This window comes from Zalophus californianus, chromosome 6 (assembly GCF_009762305.2).
Source record: "Zalophus californianus isolate mZalCal1 chromosome 6, mZalCal1.pri.v2, whole genome shotgun sequence".
Taxonomy (NCBI): domain Eukaryota; kingdom Metazoa; phylum Chordata; class Mammalia; order Carnivora; family Otariidae; genus Zalophus; species Zalophus californianus.
Genome location: NC_045600.1, coordinates 75,082,448 through 75,108,891, shown reverse-complemented (window position 1 = coordinate 75,108,891; position 26,444 = coordinate 75,082,448). Strand labels below are relative to the sequence as shown.

The window sequence follows — 26,444 nt, the reverse complement described above, 5'->3', positions numbered from 1 at the left end:
TCAGGGGCTAATGTAGTTGGTGACTTTAATTTGAAGCCAAGCCTCAGTTCCCATTCTGAAAATCCTAGGGCCCTTAGGAATTATGCTAAATCTACTCTGCTTTTGCTCTGTAAATATAACAGCAAAGCCCTATGAGGGCACATCTGCTTACAACATTGTTTAGTGAATATTTTAAACCCACTTTGAGACAACTACTTAGAAAAAAAAAGTTTCCTTTCAAAATATTACTGTTGATTGACAATGTACCATGTCACACAAGAGCCCTGGTGGAAATGTCCAGTGAGATTAATGTTATTTTCATGGCTGGTAATGCAACATCCATTCTGTAGCCTGTGGATCAGGGAGTAATTTCAACTTTCAAGTCTTAGTATTTTAGGGGCACCTGGGTGGCTTAGTCAGTTAAGTGTCTGCCTTCAGCTCAAGTCACGATCCCAGGGTCCTGGGATCAAGTCCTTCATTGGGCTCCCTGCTCAGCGGGGAGCCTGCTTCTCCCTCTCCCTCTGTCTGCAGCTCTGCCTACTTCTGTGCTCTCTTTCTGTTGTGTCAAATGAATGAATGAATAAATAAATAAATAAATAAATAAATAAATAAATAAATAAATAAATAAAATCTTTTTAAAACTGAGAAATACATTTTATAAGGCTATAACTGCTATAGGTAGTGATTCCTTTGATGGATCTGGGCAAAGTCAATTGAAAACTTACAGAAAGGATTGACCATTCTAGATGCAATTAAGAACATTTATGATTCATGGAAAAAGTCAATATAGCAAAATGAAGAAGAGTTTGGAAGAAGTTGATTCAACCCTCATGGGTGACTTTGAGGGGTTCAAGATTCAGTGGGGGAAGTAACTGTAGATATTGTGGAAATAGCAAAAGAATTAGAATTATAAGCGAAGTCTGATGATGTGACCAAATTGCTGCAAACTGATGATAAAACATTAACAGAAGAAGATTTTCTTCTTATAGATGAGCAAAGACAGTGGTTTCTTGAGATGAAATCTACTCCTGTTAAAGATATGGTGAAAACTGGAAATGACAACAAAGGGTTTCTGATATTACATAAACTTAATCGATAAGGCAGCGAAATTGGGGAGGACTGACTTCAATTTTGAAAGAAGTTTTGTTGTGGCTAACACGCTATCAAACAGCATTGCATGGTGCAGAGAAATTTTTGTGAAAGGAAGAATCAATAATGTGGCAACTTCATTGTATTATTTTAAGAAATTGCCACAGCAACCCCATCCTTCAACAATCACCACCTTGATTAGTCAGCAGCCATCAATATGGAGGCAAGATCCTCCACCAGCACAAAGATTATAACTTAATAAAAGCTCAAATGACAGTTAGCATTTTTTAGCAAAAAAGTTTTTTTTTCACTTAAGGTATATACATTGTTTTCTTTTCTTTTTTCTTTTTTTTTCTTTTATTATGTTATGTTAATCTCCGTACATTACATCATTAGTTTTTGATGTAGTGTTCCATGATTCATTGTTTGCATATAACACCCGGTGCTCCATTTAGTACGTGCCCTCTTTAATGCCCATCACCAGGCTAACCCATCCCCCCACCCCCTCCCCTCTAGAACCCTCAGTTTGTTTTTCAGTCCATAGTCTGTCATGGTTCATCTCCCCCTCCGATTTCCCTCCCTTCATTTCTCCCTACCGACTATCTTATTTTTTTTTTAACATATATGCATTATTTGTTTCAGAGGTACAGTTCTGTGATTCAATAGTCTTACACAGTTCAAGGTGCTCACCATAGCACATACCCTCCCCAATGTCTATCACCCAGCCACCCCATCCCTCCCACCCCCGCACCACTCCAGCAACCCTGAGTTTTTTTCCTGAGATTAAGAATTTCTCATATCAGTGAGATCATATGATACATGTCTTTCTCTAATTGACTTATTTCGCTCAGCACAATACCCTCCAGTTCCATCCATGTTGCAAATGGCAAGATCTCATTCCTTTTGATGTGGCTGCATAATATTCCATTGTGTGTGTGTGTGTGTGTGTGTGTGTGTGTGTGTGTGTGTATACCATCTCTTCTTTATCCATTCATCTGTCAATGGACATCATGGCTCTTTCCATAGTTTGGCTATTGTGGACATTGCTGCTATAAACATTGGGGTGCACGTACCCCTTCAGATCCCTACATTTGTAACTTTGGGGTAAATACCCAGTAGTTCAATTGCTGGGTCATAGGGTAGTTCTATTTTCAATTTTTTGAGGAACCTCCATACTGTTTTCCGGAGTGGCTGCACCAGCTTGCATTCCCACCAACAGTGTAGGAGGGTTCCCCTTTCTCCGCATCCCCGCCAACATCTGTCGTTTCCTGACCTGTTAATTTTAGCCATTCTGACTGGTGTGAGGTGGTATCTCATTGAGGTTTTGATTTGGATTTCCCTGATGCCCAGCGATGTTGAGCACTTTTTCAGGTGTCTGGTGGCCACTGGAATGTCTTCTTTGGAAAAATGTCTGTTGATGTCTTCTCCCCATTTCTTGATTGGATCATGTGTTCTTTGGGTTTTGAGTTTGATAAGTTTGATAAGGATACTAGCCCTTTATCTGATATGTCATTTGCAAGTATCTTCTCCCATTCTGTTGGTTGTCTTTTGGTTTTGTGGACTCTTTCTTTTGCTGTGCAAAAGCTTTTTATCTTGATGAAGTCCAATAGCTCATTTTTGCCCTTGCTTCCCTTGCCTTTGGTGATGTTTCTAGGAAGAAGTTGCTGCGGTTGAGGTCAAAGAGGTTGCTGCCTGTGTTCTCCTCTAGAATTTTGATGGACTCCTGTCTCACATTTAGGTCTTTCAACCATTTTGAGTATTTTTGTGTGTAGTGTAAGGAAATGGTCCAGTTTCATTCTTCTGCATGTGGCTGTCCAATTCTCCCAACACCATTTGTTGAAGAGACTATCTTTTTTCCATTGGGCATTCTTTCCTGCTTTGTCAAAGATGAGTTGACCATAGAGTTGAGGGTCCATTTTGGGGCTCTCTATTCTGTTCCATTGAACTATGTATCTGTTTTTGTGCCAGTACCATACTATCTTGATGATGACAGTTTTGTAATAGAGCTTGAAGTTGGTAATTGTGATGCCACCAGCTTTGCTTTTCTTTTTCAACATCCCTCTGGCTATTCAGGGTCTTTTCTGGTTCCATACAAATTTTAGGATTATTTGTTCCATTTCTTTGAAAAAAGTAGATGGTATTTTGTTGGGGATTGCATTGAATGTGTAGATTGCTCTAGGTAGCATGGACATCTTCACAATGTTGGTTCTTCCAATCCATGAGCATGGAACATTTTTCACTTTCTTTGTGTCTTCCTCAATTTCTTTCATGAGTATTTTATAGTTTTCTGAGTACAGATTCTGTGCCTCTTTGATTAGATTTATTCCTAGGTATCTTATGGTTTTGGGTGCAGTTGTAAATGGGATCGAATCCTTAATTTCTCTTTCTTCTGTCTTGTTGTTGGTGTATAGAAATGCCACTGATTTCTCTGCCTTGATTTTATATCCTACCACTGTACTGAATTCCTTTATGAGTTCTTGCAGTTTTGGGGTGGAGTCTCTTGGGTTTTCCACATAAAGTATCATATCATCTGCAAAGAGTGAGAGTTGGACTTCTTCTTTGCCGATTTGGGAGCCTTTGATTTCTTTTTGTTGTCTGATTGCTGTGGCTAGGACTTCTAATACTATGTTAAATAGCAGTGGTGATAGTGGACATTCCTGCTGTGTTCCTGACCTTTGGGAGAAAGCTCTCAGTTTTTCCCCATTGAGAATGATATTGGGTATGGGTTTTTCATAGAGGGCTTTTATGATATTGAGGTATGTACCCTCTATTCCTATACTCTGAAGAGTTTTCATCAAGAAAGGATGCTGTCCTTTGACAAATGCTTTTTCTGCGTCTATTGAGAGGATCATATGGTTCTTGTTCTTTCTTTTATTAATGTATTGTATCACATTGACTGATTTGTGGATGTTGAACCAACCTTGCAGCCCAGGGATAAATCCCACTTGGTCGTGGTAAATAATCCTCTTAATGTACTGTTGGATCCTATTGGCTAGTATTTTGGTGAGAATTTTTGCATCCATGTTCATCAGGGATATTGGTCTGTAATTCTCCTTTTTGATGGGGTCTTTGTCTGGTTTTGGGATCAAGGTAATGGTGGCCTCCTAAAACAAGTTTGGAAGTTTTCCTTCCATTTCTATTTTTTGGAACAGTTTCAGAAGAATTGGTATTAATTCTTCTTTAAATGGTAGAATACCCTTGGGAAATCATCTGGTCCTGGGATTTTGTTTGTTGGGACATTTTGGATTACTGCTTCAATTTCCTTAGCGGTTATAGGTTTGTTCAGGTTTTCTATTTCTTCCTGGTTCAATTTTGGTAGTTGATACATCTCTAGGAATGCATCCATTTCTTCCAGGTTATCTAATTTGCTGGCATACAGTTGCTCATAATATGTTCTTATAATTGTTTGTATTTCTTTGGTGTTGGTTTTGATCTCTCCTCTTTCATTTATGATTTTTTTGATTTGGGTCATTTGTCTTTTCTTTTTGATAAGTATGGCCAGGGGTTTATCGATCTTGTTAATTTTTTCAAAGAACCAGCTTCTAGTTTCGTTGATCTGTTCTACTGTTCTTTTGGTTTCTATTTCATTGATTTTTTATCTGACCTTTATTATTTCTCTTCTCCTGCTGGGTTTAGGCTTTATTTGCTGTTCTTTCTCCAGCTCCTGTAGGTGTAGCATTAGAGTGTGTATTTGAGATCTTTCTTGTTTCTTGAGAAAGGCTTGTATTGCTATATACTTTCCTCTCAGGACTGCCTTTGCTTCATCCAAAAGATTTTGAACTGTTGTGTTTTCATTTTCATTGGTTTCCATGAATTTTTTTAAATTCTTCTTTAATTTCCTGGTTGACCCATTCATTCTTTAGTAGGATGCTCTTTAGCCTCCATGTATTTGAGTTCTTTCTGATTTCCTCTTGTAATTGAGTTCTAGTTTCAAAGCATTGTGGTCTGAAAATATGCAGGGAATGATCCTAATCTTTAGGTACCGGTTGAGACCTGATTTGTGACCTAGAATGTGATCTATTCTGGAGAATGATCCATGCGTACTAGAGAAAAATGTCTATTTTTTCTATATCATGCCATGATATCAAGATATCATGCCAGTCCTTTCTGGCCTGCCAGGTGTCTCTGGATAGGTCTGTTGACAATCTAATGTTTTTATCATTGTAGGTTACAGATCTCTTGTCCCTAGCTGCTTTCAGGATTTTCTCTTTGTCTCTGAGACTCGTAAGTTTTACTATTAGATGTTGTGGTGTAGACCTATTTTTATTGATTTTGAGGGGGTTCTCTGTGCCTCCTGGGTTTTGATGCCTGTTTCCCTCCCCAAATTAGGGAAGTTCTCTGCTATAATTTGGTCCAATATAACTTCTGTCCCTCTCTCTGTTTCTTCTTCTGGGATCCCAATTATTCTAATGTTGTTTCATCTTTCGGTATCACTTATCTCTTGAATTCAGCCCTCATGATCCAGTAGTCGTTTATCTCTCTTTTTCTCAGCTTCTTTATTTTCCATCATTTGGTCTTCTCTATCACTAATTTTCTTCTGCCTCACTTATCCTAGGAGTTAGAACCTCCATTATTGATTGCACCTCCTTAATAGCCTTTTTGATTTCAATTGGTTAGATTTTAGCTCTTTTATTTCTCCAGAGCGGGTTTCTCTAATATCTTCCATGGTTTTTTCAAGCCCAGTTAGTATCTTTAAAATCATCATCTGAACTCTAGTTCTGACATCGTACTAATGTCTGTATTGATTAGGTCCCTGGCATTCATTACTGCCTCTTGTTCTTTTTTTTGAGGTGAGTTTTTCTCTCTTGTCATTTTATCCAGAGGACAATAGATGAATGAGAGAACAAAATGCTAACAGGGTAAAAACAACCCCAGAAAAATATACACTAAACAAATCAGAAAGGACCTGAAACCAAGGGAAAAGAAAGGGAAAGAAAGAAAAAAGAAAAAGAAAAAGATTTAAAAAAAAAGGAATATGATCAAATATGATCAGGCTGGTGCATAGATTAGTGCCACACAGTAGATTCTGGGCATATTTTGATCTGTTAGAAGAAAGTGCCCTCTAAAATTTTAAAGAAAGAAAAACATATATATTTACAAAAATAAGGGTAAATAAAATGAAGGGATGGAATATGACTCTAAAGATGAAAATTATAAAAGTTTTTTTTAAAGATTTCATTTATTTATTCATGAGAGACAGAGAGAGAGAGAGAAGCAGAGGGAGAAGCAGGCTCCCAAGGAGCAGGGAGCCCGATGCAGGACTCGATCCCAGGACCCTGGGATCATGACCTGAGCCGAAGGCAGACACTTAACCATCTGAGCCACCCAGGCGCCCAAAAATTATAAAAGTTTTTATAAAAGGAATTGATAAGATAAGAAGTTAATTGAAAAAAGAAAGAAGAGGAATTTAAAAAAAGGGGGGAGAGAATATGATCAGGCAGGGGACTAGGACAAAGCCATACACTAGTGATTTAGGGTATATTTTGGTCTGTGAGAAGAAACTGTATCCCAAAATTTTAAAGAGGGAACAACTTATATATATACAAAAAATGTTAACTACAATGAAGGGATAGAATATGACTCTAAAAATGAAAAAGAAAAAAGATTTTTAAAAAGGGATTGATAAGCTGTTGGTTGAAAAAGGGTAAAAGAAAAATTCAAAAAAAGAAAAAGAATATTAAAAAAATTAACTTTGAAAGGCTGAAGAATCAAGGGGGAAAAAGCCATGAATCCTGTCTGCAGTATTCCCCTAGCGCTGGAGTTCTGCCATTCTCATTGATCGGTAAACTTGGTCTTTACTGGCTGTTTTTGCTGATCTTCTGAGGGAGTGGCCTGTTGCCGTGGTTCCCAAATATCTTTGCTGGAGGCAGAATTGCCCCGCCCTTGCGGGTCGGGACTGAGTAATCTGCTCGGGTTTTCTCCTGGGAGCTTTTGTTCCCTGCAAGCTTTCCGTATAGCTTTGGAGGATGAGAGTGAAAATGGCAGCCTCCCAATCTCCACCCGGAGGAGTGAATAACTTGGGCCCCACTCCTCAGTGCACCTCCAGAGAAAAGCAGTCAATCACTCCCATCTCCCCGGTCTCCGTCCGCACTCCATGCTTACCCGGCCTGTGACCTAGCATTTCTATCTCTGGCACATGACCCCGTGTGGAGTCTCCAAACCCAGAAGATCCCTGCGGTGTGCTCCCACGCTGCTCCTCCCGGGGGTGGAAAGGGAATCTCCCCAGATCTGCCGCTTGTTGGGTCCCTACTGGAAGAGCAGTGGCCTGACTGTGCCGTTGATCATGGTTTATGGCAACACCGAGCTGAGAGCCCGCTCCTCGGCCCTGTCTCTGCAGCCGGCTTCCCTGCTCCGCTGATAACTGGGAGCTCTGCTGCACTCAGGCACCCCCAGTCTTTCTGTGACCCCGAGGGTCCTGAGACCACATTGTCCCAGCAAGTGCGCCCCACCCCCGCTTAGCCCCTGGAGTGACGTCCCTCAGTGCAGCAGACTTCTAAAAGTTTTGATTTTGTGCTCCGCTGCTCTACCACTTGCCAGTAATGGCTGACGGAGGCCCCCTCCCCTGCCGTCTGTCCTCCCGGATATAGCCTCAGATTCACTTCTCCGCATACCCTACCTTCCAGAAAGTGGTCGCTTTTCTGTTCAGAGAGTTGCTGCTATTCTTTTCTTTGACCTCCTGTTGAGTTCGTAGGTGTTCAGAATGTTTTGATCCTTATCTAGCTGAATTCCTGGGACCAGACGAAATTTAGGTCTCCTACTCCTCCACCATCTTGCTCCTCGATATATACATTTTTTCTTTATATATAATACTATTGCACACTGAATAGACTATAGCATATTGTGAACATAACTGTCATAGTCATTGGGAAACCACCGTATTCATGTGACTCACTTTATTGCAGTGTTTGCTGTATTTTGGTGGTCTAGAACCATCCCAATATCTCTAAGGTGTGCTTCTAAGTGTTCTATAGTGTTTTGTTTTTATATGTGGGAACTAACACTTTATTTCTGAATTAATAGTTTCATGAGAAGGAACTAACACTTGTCGGCTTTCAGGATTCCTCAACCCTTTTCTTCACTAGGACTTCTCCATTCCCAGTAACTGCTCCCTCTCTGCCTCCCCCCAAACCCACCCAACTATATTATGGTGCTCTTTTATTGATTTGCCTTCTTTTCCTCACTCCTCAGATAAAGGGTAAGGTCCAATTTCTTTTCCTTACTTTGACCTAACCAGTCTTTCCAGAGCCCCATTTTTTTTCTTTGTTTTCTAGCCCAGTATACAATGAAGAGAAAATGGGTAATGAATTTTTTGCTCTTTCCATTGGGGAGAGGAATTGGATAGGGCTGTTGAGCAGATTACACAAAAAAAGGGAGCCCAGGCTTAGAGAAGTAGAAGTAATTATGGGTGAGGTCACTGGAATAAAGCTGATCCCAAGTGATCTCATTTCTGGTGTTCATGCAGGTTCTAAGAGTAGTTCAGGGCAGGTCTGTATTTCTTGTCTAACATGTTCTCATACTTTCTTAGCCCTTCTTTATTCTTCCCAGTTTCAGAAGATCAGCAATATAGCTCTGGCAATTTCTTTATTGGAACTGGTGGAACTGAAGCAACTACACTGAAAGAAAGCCCCGCTTACAGCTACCTGTTTGGGTGGAAAATGCTTAGATTTTCTTAAATTAGCTTGGGTTATTGAGAGTTGGCTATATGTTTTAATAGTTTATTCAGATGCAGCTTCACTCTCTTTGCAAAGGCTTCTAGAAAGGATGATGTCATGAAATTGAAATCCATATCAAGAAGAAATAAATCCATCTACATATTATGAATCCTCTTGATTTTCTCTCTTCTTTCTATTTGTTCTTAATGCCTACATCAAATAATAGATTCTCAGTGGATCTTTACCTAATAAGCTGAGTCAGAATTAATGCTTCTCTTCTCTGTGCCCTCATGGTACTGCCTTTGTACCTAATGATGTAATTATTTATGTATATATATTTCTGTCATTCATCCAAGATTATGAATTTTTAAAATTTATTTATTGTCATTTTAGCACCTGCCACATTGACTGACAAACAATGGAGGCTCATATTTCTTCCCTCAGTGACAATAAATGCGGCAATTTATTGAGGTTCTGACTTTTGCCAGATTCTGTTTTTAGGAACTTCACATAAATCATCTCACTTAATTTTCATATCTCTGAGTGAAATTTTCTCTCTGGCTCATTTTCCAGAATCTGTGACACATTTCCCCAAACCTGAGACTGTGCCTTCCACGACTGATTATAACAAGCTCAGCTAATATTTGCTATTTCTTGTAAGCTTTAACAGGCAAATACATTGACTTTATTATGTTTGCAATATCTCTTCTGCTTACCGGTTCAGAAGCAGCTACAGGCAGTGTATTCAGGTGGGAAGGATGGCCAGGGGTCTTCTGAATTCATAGGTAAGAAGGAATAGATCATTAAGATGTATAAACTCCAACCTAGGGACTTCCTAATATAGTTTCTGTTAGTACAGGTAGTGCCAATAAGTGCTGGAAAATTCCAGAAATCCTCAATAAGTGATTTTAATGGGAATTCTTTCTGTTGAGGGCATAATGCTTCACAAAGTCTTGTAATGGTTTCATCTTTTACAATCAATGATAGTTTGAATAAGATCGATGAGGTGAGATCCACTAGGGAGATTAGAGAGATTTTTAGAGCTGGTAGCTTTTTTCTTCAGGTGGCTGTGAGACCAGTAATTGTTTTATTTGTGTTTTAAAATAATCAGATAAGCAAATTTTTTTGCTACCAGGGCCAGCAAAATGACTATTTCCAGCCTTATTATTTATATGACTCATTTTCAAATAAAACTCTCCAACAGATGGAGATACCAGATGGATGGAATGTAAGCCCTGCATCTGCACCTTGGCAGTGAGTGTGGTTTGAAAATGTACCTTTTTTTAGAAAACCCTTATTAGCAAGGCACTGTTACTCTAATGAGATTACCAAAATGTGAAGGTGTTCAAAGCTTTTTAAGAAGCCACAAAACATAGAAGTCTCTACATATAAATCATTTGCAATGACCTCAGATATAAAAGCAGAAATATGTCACCTCCTTACCCCAGGGAAGCTATGATCATATTAATTCCATATAATTTAAATGTGGTTCAATCCTTCTTTGTCTAAGCATCCTACAAAGGGATGAGAGAGGTGTAAAGTAGTTTTTCAGTGTTTGAACTTTGAATCAATTATAGAATGAAACCGCACCAGCAGAAAATGAGGAATTAATTCATATAAAATATTGTTATAACATAACTATGAAAACAAAATGACATTCTTGTCATGTTGGCAGGCAGCTGTTAGGCAATATAGATTCTCTAATTGAGGTCCAACTCAGTGGTGACATAGATATGGGAAGAAAGTGAATGATCTGAGAAACTAGAATAAAATTTATGAGACAATTCTGGTCAAGCATATGGTAGCACTGATCTGAAATGAATACTTTAGTCCCAGGCAGATAAGGGTTTGTTAGGGTGTATGATAAGCTGTCAGAGAGCATTTGAATTGTGTTCCTTTTCTACTTTTTTCATATACTTATTAGAACATTTGAGACACACAGCTTTGATGAAGAATGGGAAAGATCTTTATGACTGTATATGGCAGTCATATGATCTGATATTTCCAGGATACATTATTAAATGAAAAATCCAGAATAATGTCTACAGGAAGCAAGCAAAAAGGAAAATAAGAGAGGCGGGAAGCACATATCTGCACATTTGTGCAAAATGAAACATAGGAAACAAATCACTAAACAATGAGATTGGTTACCTATAAGAAGTGAGTGGCATGAAAATTAAAGATTGAAGAATTGTTGAAGATTAAATAAAAAATAAAAAGAGTCATGGTAATGAAATACAACTTGTGATCCTGGATTGGTCCTGGACAAGAGACTTTCTTTTCTAAAGGGATATTATTCACATAATTGGCAAACAATTGATAAGGTTGATAGATTAGATATCCATATTATATTAATGTTTTCCATTTTTATTAATTTTATTAATTAATGATTTCCAAATTTAAAAATTACATTGTTTTAGAAAATACACACTGACATAGAAGAGCATTATGTCTATAACTTACTCAAAGTTCAGAAATAAAATTTTATGTGTATATATATATATAATACATATATCACCTATATATTATATACATATGAATATGTATGCATATATAATTATATCTATAACACACATATAATTTAATATATGGACATATCTATATGCTTTATGTGTACATGTATTTACACAAATATATTTATTATTTTGCATACCTGTATTATTATCTTTATATCTACATATAAGACCAGTACTAAATATTATTAATATTATAGCACAAACAAGTTTAGCTACAACAAGTAAATGAAACAAAGTGATATTTGCCAGTTGAAAATAATGATATTGGGCGCCTGGGTGGCTCAGTTGGTTAAGCAACTGCCTTCGGCTCAGGTCATGATCCTGGAGTCCCGGGATCGAGTCCCACATCAGGCTCCCTGCTCGGCAGGGAGTCTGCTTCTCCCTCTAACCCTCTTCCCTCTTGTGCTCTCTATCTCTCATTCTCTCCCTCTCAAATAAATAAATAAAATCTTAAAAAATAAAAAAAATTAAAAAAAAAGTTTAAAAAAAAAAAAAAAAGAAAATAATGATATTATGGAGAAAATTTAAAACCTGTGTTAGAAGATACGAATTACAATTTGATTAAATGGAAGTACATATCATGCTTATGAATGAAATGACATAACATAGCAAAGACATCAATGTTGTCCTAAATATATGTATTCTACTAAAAATTTGGCTGCTTTTTAAAAAAACTGACAGTGAAACATACATGAGTAAAGGTGCATGTTTTGCTAAGTGAACTTACAATAGAATAACAAAACAGGTGAACACATCAACTAGGTATTAACCATATATGAAGTGGTAGCATGAAAAATAATAAGGTAATGGTAAAATAAAAAAGAAATAAATAGAACTGAGTAGAAAACTCTGATCATGTATGTGTATATGCATACATATATGTTCTGAAATACATGCACACATGTAAGTATATGCTTATACGAGATATTTATATGTGAATATATATATGATATACATATGTAAATTTTTATACATCTATACAAACACACTTATGTGATAACCAAGCAGAACAGTGGAGAAAAGACAGATTAATTTGTAGTTGCTGCTGAGACTAGTGATTAACTAAGAGAAGAAGAATAAAGTTGGGTCCCTACCTTTCAAATATACAAAGGTGGACTCCAGGAATATTAAACCACAAAATATGAAAAATATGGTATGATAATAATAGAAGAAAATATTGAGGGACATCTGTATAGCATATGGTTGAAGAAGAATATTTTATAATCTGATCTTTTAAAAAGAATAAAAAGGCAAACCTTTAATAAATTTCAGAACACAAATTTTTGTTCAGTCATGGGAACTAAGACAGAAGTAATAAATACCAAATTCAAAAGAAATATTTGTAATATATTAAATTGACAAGGATTAATATCTAGATCACTGCTGCCCGATAGAACTTTCTATGATGATGAAAATGGTTTATATCTGGTCCCATATGGTAGCCACTATATATATAGAGAGCTATTAAAAACCTGAATCTGAGTGAGTCTTCAATTTTATTTTAATTTTATTTATTTAATTTATTCAAACTAGCATTTAAACAGAGGTATATGTTACTAACTACTGTATTGAACAGAAGTACAGCATGAAAATCACCAAGAAAAGCACAGAAAACTTATTTTAAGTGGGCCAAGTCTTAAAAGAGTAGTTCATAGAAAAGCTTGAATAGCTAGTAGGTATGAGAGAGGCACCAAATTCACTGATAATCAGAAAAAAATGGTAAATTAAAGCAAAAAGATATTATTTTATGTGGAAACAAAAATTTAGAAAGGCAAATTATATTAAATTTTGTAGTGGAGACATGAGCAATAGGAACTCTTGCTGTGTAGTTGGAGTTAGAGTCATTCTGGAAAGCAGTCTGTAATATTTAGTGAAATTATGTGGGTAAATGCTTTATTATCCAGTTTTTTTTTCTTCTGGGTGTTTATCTTAGAGAAATTCTTATACCTACATAGAGCTGTTGGATAAATAGTAATCATGAAATCATTTATGGTAATAAATCATAAGCAGTTTAGCTGTCCATCACTTGGTGAATAGGTAGTGAAGTGAGTTTATTCATACTATTGAATAATAGCAATGCTTTGAAGTAATGAGCTCTCTTTGTATAAAATAATATGAATTGTATTCAGAGGAAAAGAAATTAAAATGGCATTTTTGTAAATTAAGGTGCATAGATTCATAAAATAACAGTTCCTATTTTATAAAGAAATTGGCATATTTAAAGGGAGATAAATACATTTAGAATGAGAGAACTGCAGTCAAGAATTAATTTAGGAAGAAGAGATGAAAATAAATAGACTCTAATGTTCAATAAACTGAGGCATTGTTTTTATCTCTATGCTAAAAACAGTTACAATAGAAAAGATAGGGGGAAAATGACTGATATATGTTGTGTGGTGTTCTAAATCTTTTCTTGCCTGCATGATATAAAGAAACGATTACTTAATTAAGTCCTGTCATGAAGAAGAGTGTCTCTCAAATTTTTGGCTAATAATTTCTCTTAAAAATTACAGAGAAGAATGAGCTTATGTATCTGACAGGATACGTCAGTGATGCCTGACTCTAATCAGTCACTCAATCAAGCAGTGTTTATTAAGTAACTACTTTATGGCAGATACCCACTAGGGATATTCCAGTGAATAAGATAGACATGGACCCTGACTTCATGATTTCTTTATGTCTTAATGGGACATATAGATAGATGCAAGCATTTGATTAAATAATTTATGGACTGAAAACCACTACGAAACAGCAAGCTAGGCTGCTTTGGAATCATACAACAGAGAGTCCTAGTCAAGTTTGGAGGGTTAGGGAAGTCTTCTCTCAGTAGATGATGTTAGAGCTTTCCCTGAAAAGTGAACAGCCTTCACAGATCTGTACCTCTGAAGCAAATAATGCAATATATGTTAAGAAAAAAAAAAAGAAGAAGATAGCAGGAGGGGAAAAATGAAGGGGGGAAATCGGAGGGGGAGACCAACCATGAGAGACAATGGACTCTGAAAAACAAACTGAGGGTTCTAGAGGGGAGGCGGGTGGGGGGATGGGTTAGCCTGGTGATGGGTATTAAAGAGGGCACGTTCTGCGTGGAGCACTGGGTGTTATGCACAAACAATGAATCATGGAACACTACATCCAAAACTAATGATATAATGTATGGTGATTAACATAACAATAAAAAATTAAAAAAAAAGAAAACTTAGGGGAGAAAACCTCTAAAAAAAAGTGAACAGTCTTCAGTGTAGAAAAGATGGTGATAGGTGGATACTCAATTTTTAAAAATAAGCTATCATTACTGCATTTTAAACTGCTTTAGAAAATAGAAAAAGAGAGAAAGTTATACAATGAACAACTCTAAAACAAACCAAAGCGAAAACAACTAGTAAATCGGAAAGATGAAAGGCAAAAGAAAAACCATATTATTACAAACTGGAATTTAAACTACAAATTCAAGGAGATGTTGGCAATATTAAGTCAATCCACTAGTATAACGGATTAAATAAAAAAAGATAAAATCATCTCAAACTGTGCATAAAAAAGATTAGATGATGAGTATTAAAGAGGACATATATTGAATGGAGCACTGGGTGTTACACGCAATGAATCATGGAACACTACATCAAAAACTAATGATGAATGGTGATTAACATAACATAATAAAATAAAAACTAAAAAAATTAGAAATTAATAAACATATCTTAATTTTAAATGATATTATTTTAGAAACAAACACTATAAATTCAGGGGAAAAATGCCTTCCCTTCAGCATTGTACTGGTCGTTTCAGCCAAAAGCAATACAACCTACTAAAAATCACCAAATATTATAAAATAAAATGTAACAAAATAAAAAGATATGCTACATTGATGAATTAGAATAATCAAAATCATAAAGTTTTTCATTTATAAATTAATCTATAAATTCTGATTTAAATTGCTGTTCTAAAATCGTTTTTGTAGAATTTGACAAATTATCCTAAAATCATCTGGAAGTGTTGGTTGGCAGGAACTGGGATATATTTAAATTACAGCATTTGAGAGTGCAGATTCACTATGACAAAGAACAACTATGTTTAAGATAGTGTAGTGTTGTCACTGACAAACAAAATGACCAATGAAAGTATAGACAGAGGCCAGAAACAGACCCAGGCATACAATGGATTCTTGATATATGGCAAAGGTGACATTTCAATCAGTAGGGAAAAGCTTTTCAGTAGATGGTATTTGGATGTCTGTTTATAGCTGTATAAAAATGAGTTAGATTCCTATCAGATACCAATACAAAATTTAACTTCCAGTTGGATTAAATAACTAAATGTGATAAAAGAAAAGGTTTAAAATTATAAAAAAGAGAAGACAATATTTTGGGCAATCAGTTGTAAAGATGTATTACATAAGAGACAAAATCACAAACCTAAAGAAAAGGTAATTAAATGTAACTATTTTAAATTTTGTGTATTTATAAACTGCACAAAGATTAATATAATCTATAAGAGTGAAGATATTTTCAATTCATATAATAAATATAGTGAAAAGGCAAGCTATAGAATGGAAGAAAGTATTTGCGAATCATCTGATGAACAGTTAATATTGAAAAATAAATGAATAAACAAACAAAAAGCAGAATTAGACCTATAAATCCAGAGAACAAACCAATATTTGCCAGAGGGAAGGGTATTGGAGGGTTGGGCAAAATGGATGAAGGGGAGTGGGAGATACAGGCCTTCAGTTATGGAATGAGTAAGTCACAAGAATGAAAGGTACAGCATAGGGAATATAGTCAGTGGTATTATGATAGTGCTGTGTGGTGACAGATAGCAGCTACACAGTGGTGAGCATAGTATAGACTTGTTGAATTACTATATTGTACACCTGAAATTAATTTAACACTGAGTGTCAACTGTATTCAAATAAATTATAATAAGAAGAGTTAATATCCAGAATGTATAAAGAACTTCTACAATTTAACAACAAAAACCAAACAGTTTAATGGGCAAAGGACTTGAATAGACATTTATCCAAGGAAAATACACAAATGACCCACAAGCATATGAAAAAATGCCCAACATCACTCATTATCAGGGAAATGCAACTCAAAACCACACCTGTTAGGGTGGCCACTATCAAAACAAAAACAAAAAGAATCCAGAAAATAACAAGTGCTGGCAGGGATATGGAGATGTGGAAGAACTGGAAACTTTTGCACTGTAGGTAGGAATGTAAATGGTGGAGCTGCTCTGGAAAATTATGGAGGTTCCTCAAAAAATTAAAAACAGAATTGCCATATGATATAGCAATCTGGCTTCTGGGTATATATCTAAAAGAATTGAAAACAGGATCTTGAAGACATATTACATACTCATGTTTGTTGCAGCATTATTCACAACAGCTAAGAGGAGGAAGCAACCTAAATGTCCATCAGTGGATGAATGGATAAAGAAAATGTGGCATATACCTACAATGGACCAGTATTCAGCCTTAAAAAAGAAAAAAATCCTGTTACATGCTACCATATGGTTAAAATTTGAAGACATTATGCTAAGTGAAATAAACCAGTCACATAATGACAAATACTGCATGATTCAGTTATATAAATCTAAAGTAGTCAAACTCTTAGAAGGTGGAATGGTGATTGGCAGGAACTAACAATAGGTGGAAGGGGGAGTTTTTTGTAAATGAGGATAGAGTTTTAGTTTTGCAAGATGAAAAATTCTAGAAATCTGTTGCACAATAAGCTGTACACTTAACAATACTGTACACTTAAAAATATTTAAAATGTTATATGCTTTTAACCACAATAAAAAATGAACCAGAGAAGCACATATTTAAACAGATAAGTCATTAAAACATTAAACTGAGTAAAAAAATATATTTTAGAATAATAACATTTACATGGATTCCATGTAAAAACACACAAGTTAAAAACACACAAGATGTTTTTATATACAATATATGAAAAATGAGGGAAATAATTTTTAAAAACATACAAAGGAATGATACTGGAGTTGATCTTTGCTACAATAAAATAACTAGGTGTAGATGGTTGCTTAGGAGTCTTTATTATCACTAATAATCCATTTTGTAGTAAAATAATCTGAAATAAATGTGGCAAAGTGTTAAATTTGATAAAGCTACATGTTATATCAATGTCTACACTTAATTCTATGATTGAATTAATTCATAAGAAATAGATACAAATATATATATGCCCAATGATCCTTAGGGACCCAGTTCCTATCCTCTTCAATGTGTTTTTTAAAATAAAATTTTAGACTAAGATATATGATGCACATATGGCTACGAATACATCTTTAAAGTATCCTTTAGTCTATAATTACTATATTACACATATCGCTTAAGAGGCAATGATGAAAAAGTATTGAATAAAAGCCTATAAAAAGGTTCCTGAGTGTTTGGGAGAGAACAGGGCATTTGAATTTGATATCTAAGAGGCCATACAATGTCTTTTTATTCTAATACCCATGAACCATAGATGAAACATTTTAACTTAATACACTTTACACAAGGTAGGCAGCTTGAATACTTCCTGTTTTGTTGTGATGTGATTGCCTGGAATATATAGGGGCTTCTTCATTTTCCCTTTTCCATGGGGATTAACATAATAGTAATGCTCTTACTTGATTCTTGAGAGATACATGAGAACAAATATGTATACAAACATGAAGGAAGGAATAAGGTAAAATGAGCTGTGTGTAATATATATGTTAGGTGGAATTTTTATTTTTTTAAGAAAGAAATATGTGTTTCTTTTGAGTAAATGACACTTAGATCTATCTACTCATATAAACTAGTCTGTTTGCCTTGTTAAAAAATAATCCTTACACATATTAGGATCCACAAAACTGTGAATTTATGTGTGTGTGTTTAGGAATTTATAAGAGTTCATATAATTACATGCACACTTAGTCAGCTAGATAATTTAGTTGAAAGTCCCCTAATTCTGAATTAAAAATAGATAAATAAATTCCTTTTTGATTCCTCTTTATTTAATGAAATTTAGTCTTGGAACTTTCTCGGTTTCCAGCTATAGTTTGTGAGTCAGTTTTTTTCTGTTTAATTCTTTATTACATTAAAAAGTATTAACCCTAACTGAATTGAATGTTAATTAAAATAATCATTCTTCCAATAACACCAAACATGTTATAGAAATGTAATGATGGAACATTTGATAATTTCAATATATATTATGAATATTTAAAAAAATTTACAAACAAAATGAATTAATATCAACTTATTCTGAGATGTATTGTACATGGGTTTTGCACTAAAAAGCTTCATCATCATGATTGTTTCCTAGAAGGCCTGTCTGGATCTGATGTGTTGGGTCCTCAGTCTACTCATGGCTGCTTTCATTTCCTGGTTCCTCAGAGTGTAAATAATGGGGTTCAGTAAGGGTGTGATAACTGAATAAAACACAGAAAGAAATTTATCCCCTGAAAAACTACTGAATGGCCAAGTATAAATGAAGATACATGGCCCAAAAAACAGAGTGACCACAGTAATGTGAGCAGACAATGTGGACAGAGCCTTGGAGAGTCCACCAGAGGATTGATGTTGGACGGTTACCAGAATGACAGTATAGGAAATGAGCAGGAGTGTGAAGCAGATGAAAGACAACAGACCACTGTCAGCAATTACCAGTAACTCCAGAACATAGGTCTCAGTGCAGGCAAGTTTTAGAACTAGAGGAAGGTCACAAAAAATATTGTCCACTACATTGGGGCCACAGAAGGGCAAGGTGATAGTAAAAACCATCTGGCTTATCGTATGCACAAAACCAACAACCCATGATAGCAGCACAGAGCCCACGAGGACCCGGCGATTCATGATGGATGTGTAGTGAAGAGGTTTGCATATTGCAATATACCGATCAACAGCCATAACTATGAGAAGAGTCATCTCACTGCCGCCTAAAAAGTGGAGGAAGAACATCTGAGCCATACAGCCCCACAAAGATATAGTTTTATTCTCCCTGAGGAAATCTGTGACCATCTTAGGGGTTGTGATTGTGGAAATAGACATATCCAGGAAGGAGAGATTTCCAAGGAGGAAGTACATTGGTGTGGAGTACAGAAGTGAGTCAAAGGCTATGGTGGCCACGATGAGAAGGTTTCCTGCCACAGTCACTGCATAGGCCAATGAAAATACGAAAAAAAAGAAAATCTCAAGTTCCCAAGTGTTGGTGAGTCCTAACAATACAAACTCAGATATTGAGTTATTCATCATATCCATCTAGTCTATGTAGGGGTTTTCAGAAAGTCATTAAAATGTAGAAAATCTGGAAAAAGTGATAACTTAAACTGTGAGAGTTTTGAAGATATAGACATATGAAAGTATTTTATTCCTATAGAAAGAGAAAAGATGAACATTTCTGAAAAATACATTTAATTTATTAATTAAAGCAACATTCACATTAACAAGTTTATTTTCAGCCAGAAAGGCACAAAAGAAAAGAAATTCATTGTACAAATTTGTAAGCAGAGTTTGTAGGCATAGAGTGCATCTCCACAGTGATTTCTCATTTCTATCATGAGTTTATGAGTTTATGAACCACGAATTCAATAGGCCAATGAGTAGAAGAGCCAAATGACCATTAGTCAAATGATTTGATCTTTTGCCTCTTTCCCCCTCCCTAATTTAAAATACTCAGGTGCATGGAAGTTGGTATACTTTTCAGCAAATTACTTTAGGGTAATTTCTCTATCAGCTATACTGTATTATCACCCCCCCCTTTAAGATTTTATTTTTTATTAGTCAGAGGGAGAAAGAGAGGGAGAAGTGGGCTCCCTGCTCAGCAAGGAGCCTGATGCGGGACTTGATCCCAGGACCCTGAGAAGGCAGATGCTTAACCAACTGAGCCACCCAGGTGTCCCTCCCCTCTCTTTTATCCTAAAGAGTTGTACCAATGATTTCACTTATTTCTTATTGTCCCCAAAATTATAATAAAACAACCTTCCTAGGAAGTTTCAGGACAAGACCGTAAATGTTTCTCAGTGTCCCAGTTTCTTTCTTTACTTCTTTCTTTCTTTTTCTCTCCCCCTCCCTTCTTTCCTTCCTCACTCCTTCCCTTCTTTCTTTTATTCTTTCTTCCTTCCTTATTTCTTTTATTCTTCTTTCTTCCTTCCTCCCCTCATCATCCTTTGTCCCATCATTGTTGCCCTCCTCCTCTTCCTCCTTCTTCTGAATAGTGCTGTGTATCTAATACTTTGATTTCTGAACAAAACTCATGACCTCCATTGCTGAGCCTTTTTGCCCGTTCTTCTGAATCTATTGTTGCTGGGTTCTTGACTGGAGTTTTCTTTCTTGTCCCTTTACACTGTGTGTATAGTTGGTCTCTGAACAACCAACAAACGTTTGACAAATAGTTTTTATGTTTCCTTGGCTCCTAAATGCTTATCATCTTTGTACCTAGTGCTTTCCTCTGACACAGTATCATACTTGTGTGCAGACTGACTTGACTCTTACCTTGGCTTATACACTTGAACTCTGTATATATTTCCAGATTGACCTGATACTGTTGGCTCACGTTTATCTACTTTTCATTATGATTCAGATCTTTTGCTCCTAGCTTTTTTCCCCGTTTCTTTTCTTCCTTAAAAAAAAAACCAAACTGTTAGTTATGTACACCAAACACACAGAACTAGACTCATACATACAGTCATAAAAGCACATACTTACACCACGTTCTAGTCCTGGAGCACCAAAACAGAATGCGGAAAATCTACTCTGAATTTCCATTTTTTTTGGCTTAATAGTTCATGAAATATTTAGCTTAACTATCAGAATTAAAAAAAAAAAAACACTGAATCAAGAATGAAGATTTAAATACTAGTCCTGGCCTCAGCATTTACTGGAGGAATATACTCTTAACTTTTGAACATTGATTTTTTTTCCATAAAAATGAAATGATACCTACACTACTACCTCACAGATTGTTATGAGACCCCAGGGTAACATATATGGAATATATTTGTATATTTCATTGAATACATATAGGTCTTATGTATGTGCATTCACATAATTCTATCTTTAGCATTATCTCATTTTCTGTTGATGTAAGGATACTCAAATCAGTGAGAACCACAGAAGAATTTTACTATGGAAGACTTGGTAAACAAGACAGTGTTAATGAAAGCATTTTTCTCTATGAAATATAAATGATATAATTACCTAGTTGTCTTCATTATAAAGATTTAATATCATTGGTACATATTTCATGCAGTAATTGAGCCTACATACTAGTTATGCATAGCTTTGAAACTATGCAGTCCTCAGTCTCAAAATACTAACAGAAGAAGATCAGAATTAGAAAAGTAATTTTTTAGTTTAATTTGGAAAATTGGAAAATTAAAAGCAAACATTTATATTTATTAATTTAGCCTTTTTTTGAAGATTTATAAGCCCTTTCATAAAATATATCCAGCATATAGATGGATACAATTCTGTTATGATAGGTGAAATCATGTATTATGACAACTTGACATTTCTTTTATTAAAGTGTACAGTTGCAGTTTGTTATTAATACTGATATTTAAACCTACCAGTTCTAGCTGAGGAGTGACCTCTTCAAAGACATGCAGACAATGTGAGATCCTGTATGTATATTGTTTATCTTTTTTACCCCATGAATATATATGACAGTTATTTGCAGGTAAAAAAAAAAGACAAAATCATATACATAAGGTGCTGACTGGTGATCCACCCCCAAAGGGAATTAATAAAATAAACATTCTAGTGTTCCCTAGAGTTCAGAACAAGGACTTACTCTCATTATTTAAGTGGATTATGAATTCACCAAGTCTATCAGCCATGTGAACTTTCTCTAGTAAGTGCTTTGCACTAACTCAAGTGTTTTGGTTGGGCCAGGATGAGCACATTTATAGAAAATGGATCTATTATAGATGATAGACTTGAGGAAATTATAATTCTATCATTTTGATTACATCAGTCTGAATATTTATGATTAATTTGGTAATTGAATGCTTTCAAGTAAAATTAGAATAGTGCCCACATTGAACAAGGCATGTAAGGAAATTCATGGCATAGAACAGTTCTTAACAGAGACAGATCTCCTTTTACCATGTAAAGGGAGAGAGAGGAGAGAGCTTGAGCAAGCAAGCAGAGGATTCTTTCACCATGGTAATCAATAAATGATTACTTAGTGGATTTTTGCAATCAACCATTCTAAAGATACAGAATTTTGCTAGCCCTTTATAATTATATAGGACTTCATGATGACTCAAAAGTATTAAGAAAGATCTGTAGCAAAACCTTTATAAAACAATTCAGTTAAGCAAGTAAAATTCTAAAGGCTAACAGCCATAACAATATATGATTGCAGATGAGTTCATATGTTACAGAAATTTTTTTGTATTTATTCTTATATATAAATATTCCATGTTGCTCTGATTAAAATCTTCATGAAAAGGTTACAAGAAAGTGAGGGTAGTAGATATATGATAAATGTGGTGCCACATTCATTTCCAAAGCCCATAGCAGACATTGTTAATAGAGTTCTCATACTTTTTAATTGAACCCCAGAATTTTTTAAAAATTTAGTTCCTTATATAGCCACTAGCAATTAGAATTGCCATGAAAAATAAACCTTTAAAAAATATATATGGATGAGGTGCTTGGGTGGCTCAGGCAGTTAAGTGTCTATCTTCAACTCAGGTCATGATCCCAGGGTCCTAGGAGCCAGCCCCGCCTTGGGCTCCCCACTCAGCAGGGAGTCTGCTTTTTCCTCTCCTGCTGCCCCTCTCCTGCACACTCTCTCCGTCAAATAAAAAAATAAATAAAATCTTTAAAAAAATATTTATGGTGAGGAAATATATGCCATGGTTTAATGTGGCATTTAAGGAGGTGTTTGCAAGAAGAAGATTCTTAAATATAGAAATCAGAAGGATAATATTAGAACAATATTGGGTGCTCTGACTCGATTACCCAAACCAGTTGGTGAGGAATGTACACATAGAATTTTTCGGAAGAAAGTTGAACTGTTTTTTTTTTTTAAAGATTTTATTTACTTATTTGACAGAGAGAGAGAGATAGCAAGAGCAGGAACACAAGCAGGGGGAGTGGGAGAGGGAGAAGCAGGCTCCCCATGGAGCAGGGAGCCCGATGCGGGGCTCAATCCTAGGACCCTGGGATCATGACCTGAGCCGAAGGCAGACACGAAACGACTAAGTCACCTAGGTGCCCCAGAAAGTTGAACTGTTAGGAACACATGGTCTAGGGCCAAATCAAAGTAGGACAAATATACTTAAAAAGGATAAAGAAGGGGATAAGGAGGGGAAATATGTAAGTTTGATATTCAAGGTACATTGTAAAGCTTTTGCACAGCAAAGGACACCATCAGCAATACAAAAAGGTAGCCGATTGAATATTTGGGAGTGATATACCCAAGAAGGGGTTAATATCCAAAATATATAAAAATTTATACAGCTCAACATCAAAAAAACAATTGAATTAAAAATAGGCAGAGGACCTGAATAGACATTTTTCCAAAGAAGCCATACAGATGGTCAACAGACTCATGCAAAGATGCCTGAAATGACTAATCACCAGGGAAATGCAAATCAAAACCAAAATGACATATCTTAACCTTGCACTTGTCAGAATGGCTAGAATCAAAAAGACAAGACATAGCAAGTGTTGGTGAGGACTTAAAGATAAAGTTGTGCTCTGTTGGTGAAAATGCTATTGGTACAGCCACTGAGGAAAACAGTATGGAGATTCCTCAAAAAATTAAAAAAAGAATTACAATATGATCCAGTAATTCCCCTGCTGAGTATTTAACCAAAGAAAACGAAAACACTAATTTGAGAAGATATATGCGCCACTACATTTATTGCAACATTATTTACAACAGTCAAGATATGGAAGCAAACAAAGTGTCCATCGCTAGATGAATGGATAAGGAAGATATGGTATATATACACAATGGAATATTACTCAGCCATAAAAGAGAATAAAGTCTTGCCGTTTGCAAAAGCATGGATGGACCTAGAGGGTATTATGTTAAGTGAAATGAGTCAGAGAGAGACAAATACATATAATTTCACTCATATGTGGAATCTAAAAAACAAAACAAATGAATTTAAAAAATAAAAAGCAGAATTAGACATATAAATACAGAGAACAAACTGATGGTTGCCAGAGGTGAAGCAGGTGGGGAGATGGGCAAAATAGGTGAAGGTGAATGGGAGATACAGGCATATAGTTAGGGAAGGAACAAGTCACAGGAGTAAGAGGCACAGCATCAGGAATATAGTCAGTAATATAATACTGTTGTATGGTGACAGATGGAGCTACACTTCTGGTGAGCATAGCCTAATATATAAATTTATCAAATCACAATGTTGTACACCTGAAACTAATATAATATGTATTTCAACTATGCTCAAATACAAAGTTTCATAAAAAAAAAACAAAAAATATTAAAATGCTTTTAAAACTGAGACATTTAAAAAATTTTTTAAAGACATCAAAAGAGATGGTCCCCAAGATGTTCAAATAATTTTAGGTTTTCTATTTGCCTTTGGAAGTCTTTACAGTTTCCACAAACGCATGTATTATATATTATTTTATGTAATATTATTGTATTATTTAATAAACTCAGGCTTACTATCTGAAGTAGTCCACTAACTATTCCCTCTACTTTTACTTTTGCTACATTATATTCTCTACTTAAAAGGACAGAGATATACCAAACTGTAATATATATGGGATCCCATCTTTCCCTTTATCAAAATACATTAATAGCTTTGTATTGATAATAAAAAGGAATCCACTAGCCTGAAAACTCTGGTCTTTTCCTTTCTGTAAAATCTCACCATAGATCTTCTCCCTTTTATTCATCAATCTCCTTCACCAAGGTCTCTTTTTAATACTTATACAAAATCTTTCTCACTTAACAATGTCTAGGTACACTGGCCTTTTGCCTGGAATGCTCTTTTCCCTGCTTAAATGTCTAATTCTAGAGCTTTCTTAATGTGTTCATATAAATGTCTCCCCTTAACGTAGTCTTCTAGACCACCACGCCTAACATAGAGACCCCTGGTTACTCTCTCTGGAACAGGGACCAGGTCTGTATCCATAACCGTGTCTGTATTGATTTGGAAATGATTGGTACCTAGTAATATTTTTTCTTTTTTTTTATTATGTTATGTTAATCACCATACATTACATCATTAGTTTTTGATGTAGTGTTCCATGATTCATTGTTTGCGTATAACACCCAGTGCTCCATTCAGTAATATTTTTTTAATGTTTCATGAATGATGAAATTCAGTTGAAAAAGCATTGAGTGTTCATGCAATCTGATAGAGCAAGCTACACTAAGCAGTTCATGGTTTTAATCTTTAATATTTCAGTTGATATTGATTCTTAGAAAACTATTTGAGTACACAAAGATATGTTGGAAATATTTATTTTTAGGCATATTTTTACATTCTACTAAAGATAATTAATGTATTGAGGCTATATAGTGAGAAAGTATTCTTATCCTTAATCAAATCACAACCCCTCTGTGAAGACCCATATGGTTGACAAATATTGATAGATATTTGAACACCTATTAAGTTACTTAATATAACTTCAGAAATAAAAATTGATACTAAATACCATATAGTGTGCTATCTTCCTAAAATTACCTATTTTTACATATTGAGTCATTAAAACTTTATAAAATTTTTGTAAGAAGACATATGCTTATGTATTTTAAACATTCATCAGGATTGTTTCTCTGAATTCTTTTTTTTAAAGATTTTATTTATTCATTTGAGAGAGAGAGAGCACAAGTGGAGGGGTGACAGAGGGGAGCAGCAGAGGCAGAGGGAGAAGCAGACTCCCCACTGAGCAGGGAGCCTGATGTGGGGCTCAATCCCAGGACCCTGGGATCATGACCTGAGACAAAGGCAGATACTAAACCATCTGAGCCACCAGGCACCCCTTTTTCTCTAAATTCTAAGACAAGGAAGGAATGAATACACACTTATTTACATATTGGATCTGTGCTATGAACATTTTCCATTAGATTTTTAATAAAACTGACCTTAATAATTGCATGAATTTTGAGAGAAGCAAATAGATAGTATTAATATTTTCATTTTAATTATTCCAATAAATATGTAAGACTCAAAATCCCCAAAAGGCAGAGAACACAAAAAAATCAGTTGTTATAGACATTAC

At 35.3% G+C, this 26,444-nt stretch overlaps 1 protein-coding gene across 1 annotated transcript; it reads right to left on the bottom strand.

The window, feature by feature from the left end:
- Positions 1-18,545: 18,545 nt before the first annotated feature.
- Positions 18,546-19,484, bottom strand: LOC113909599 (olfactory receptor 4L1-like). Its single transcript, XM_027570947.1, has one exon. It carries the CDS (start codon positions 19,482-19,484, stop codon positions 18,546-18,548), a length of 939 nt encoding a protein of 312 aa, XP_027426748.1.
- Between the last annotated feature and the right edge of the window lie 6,960 nt (positions 19,485-26,444).

What these genes read in the sequence shown, in the direction of transcription:
- LOC113909599 (XM_027570947.1), bottom strand. Translation starts at nt 19,484, where the DNA reads ATGGATATGATGAATAACTCAATATCTGAGTTTGTATTGTTAGGACTC.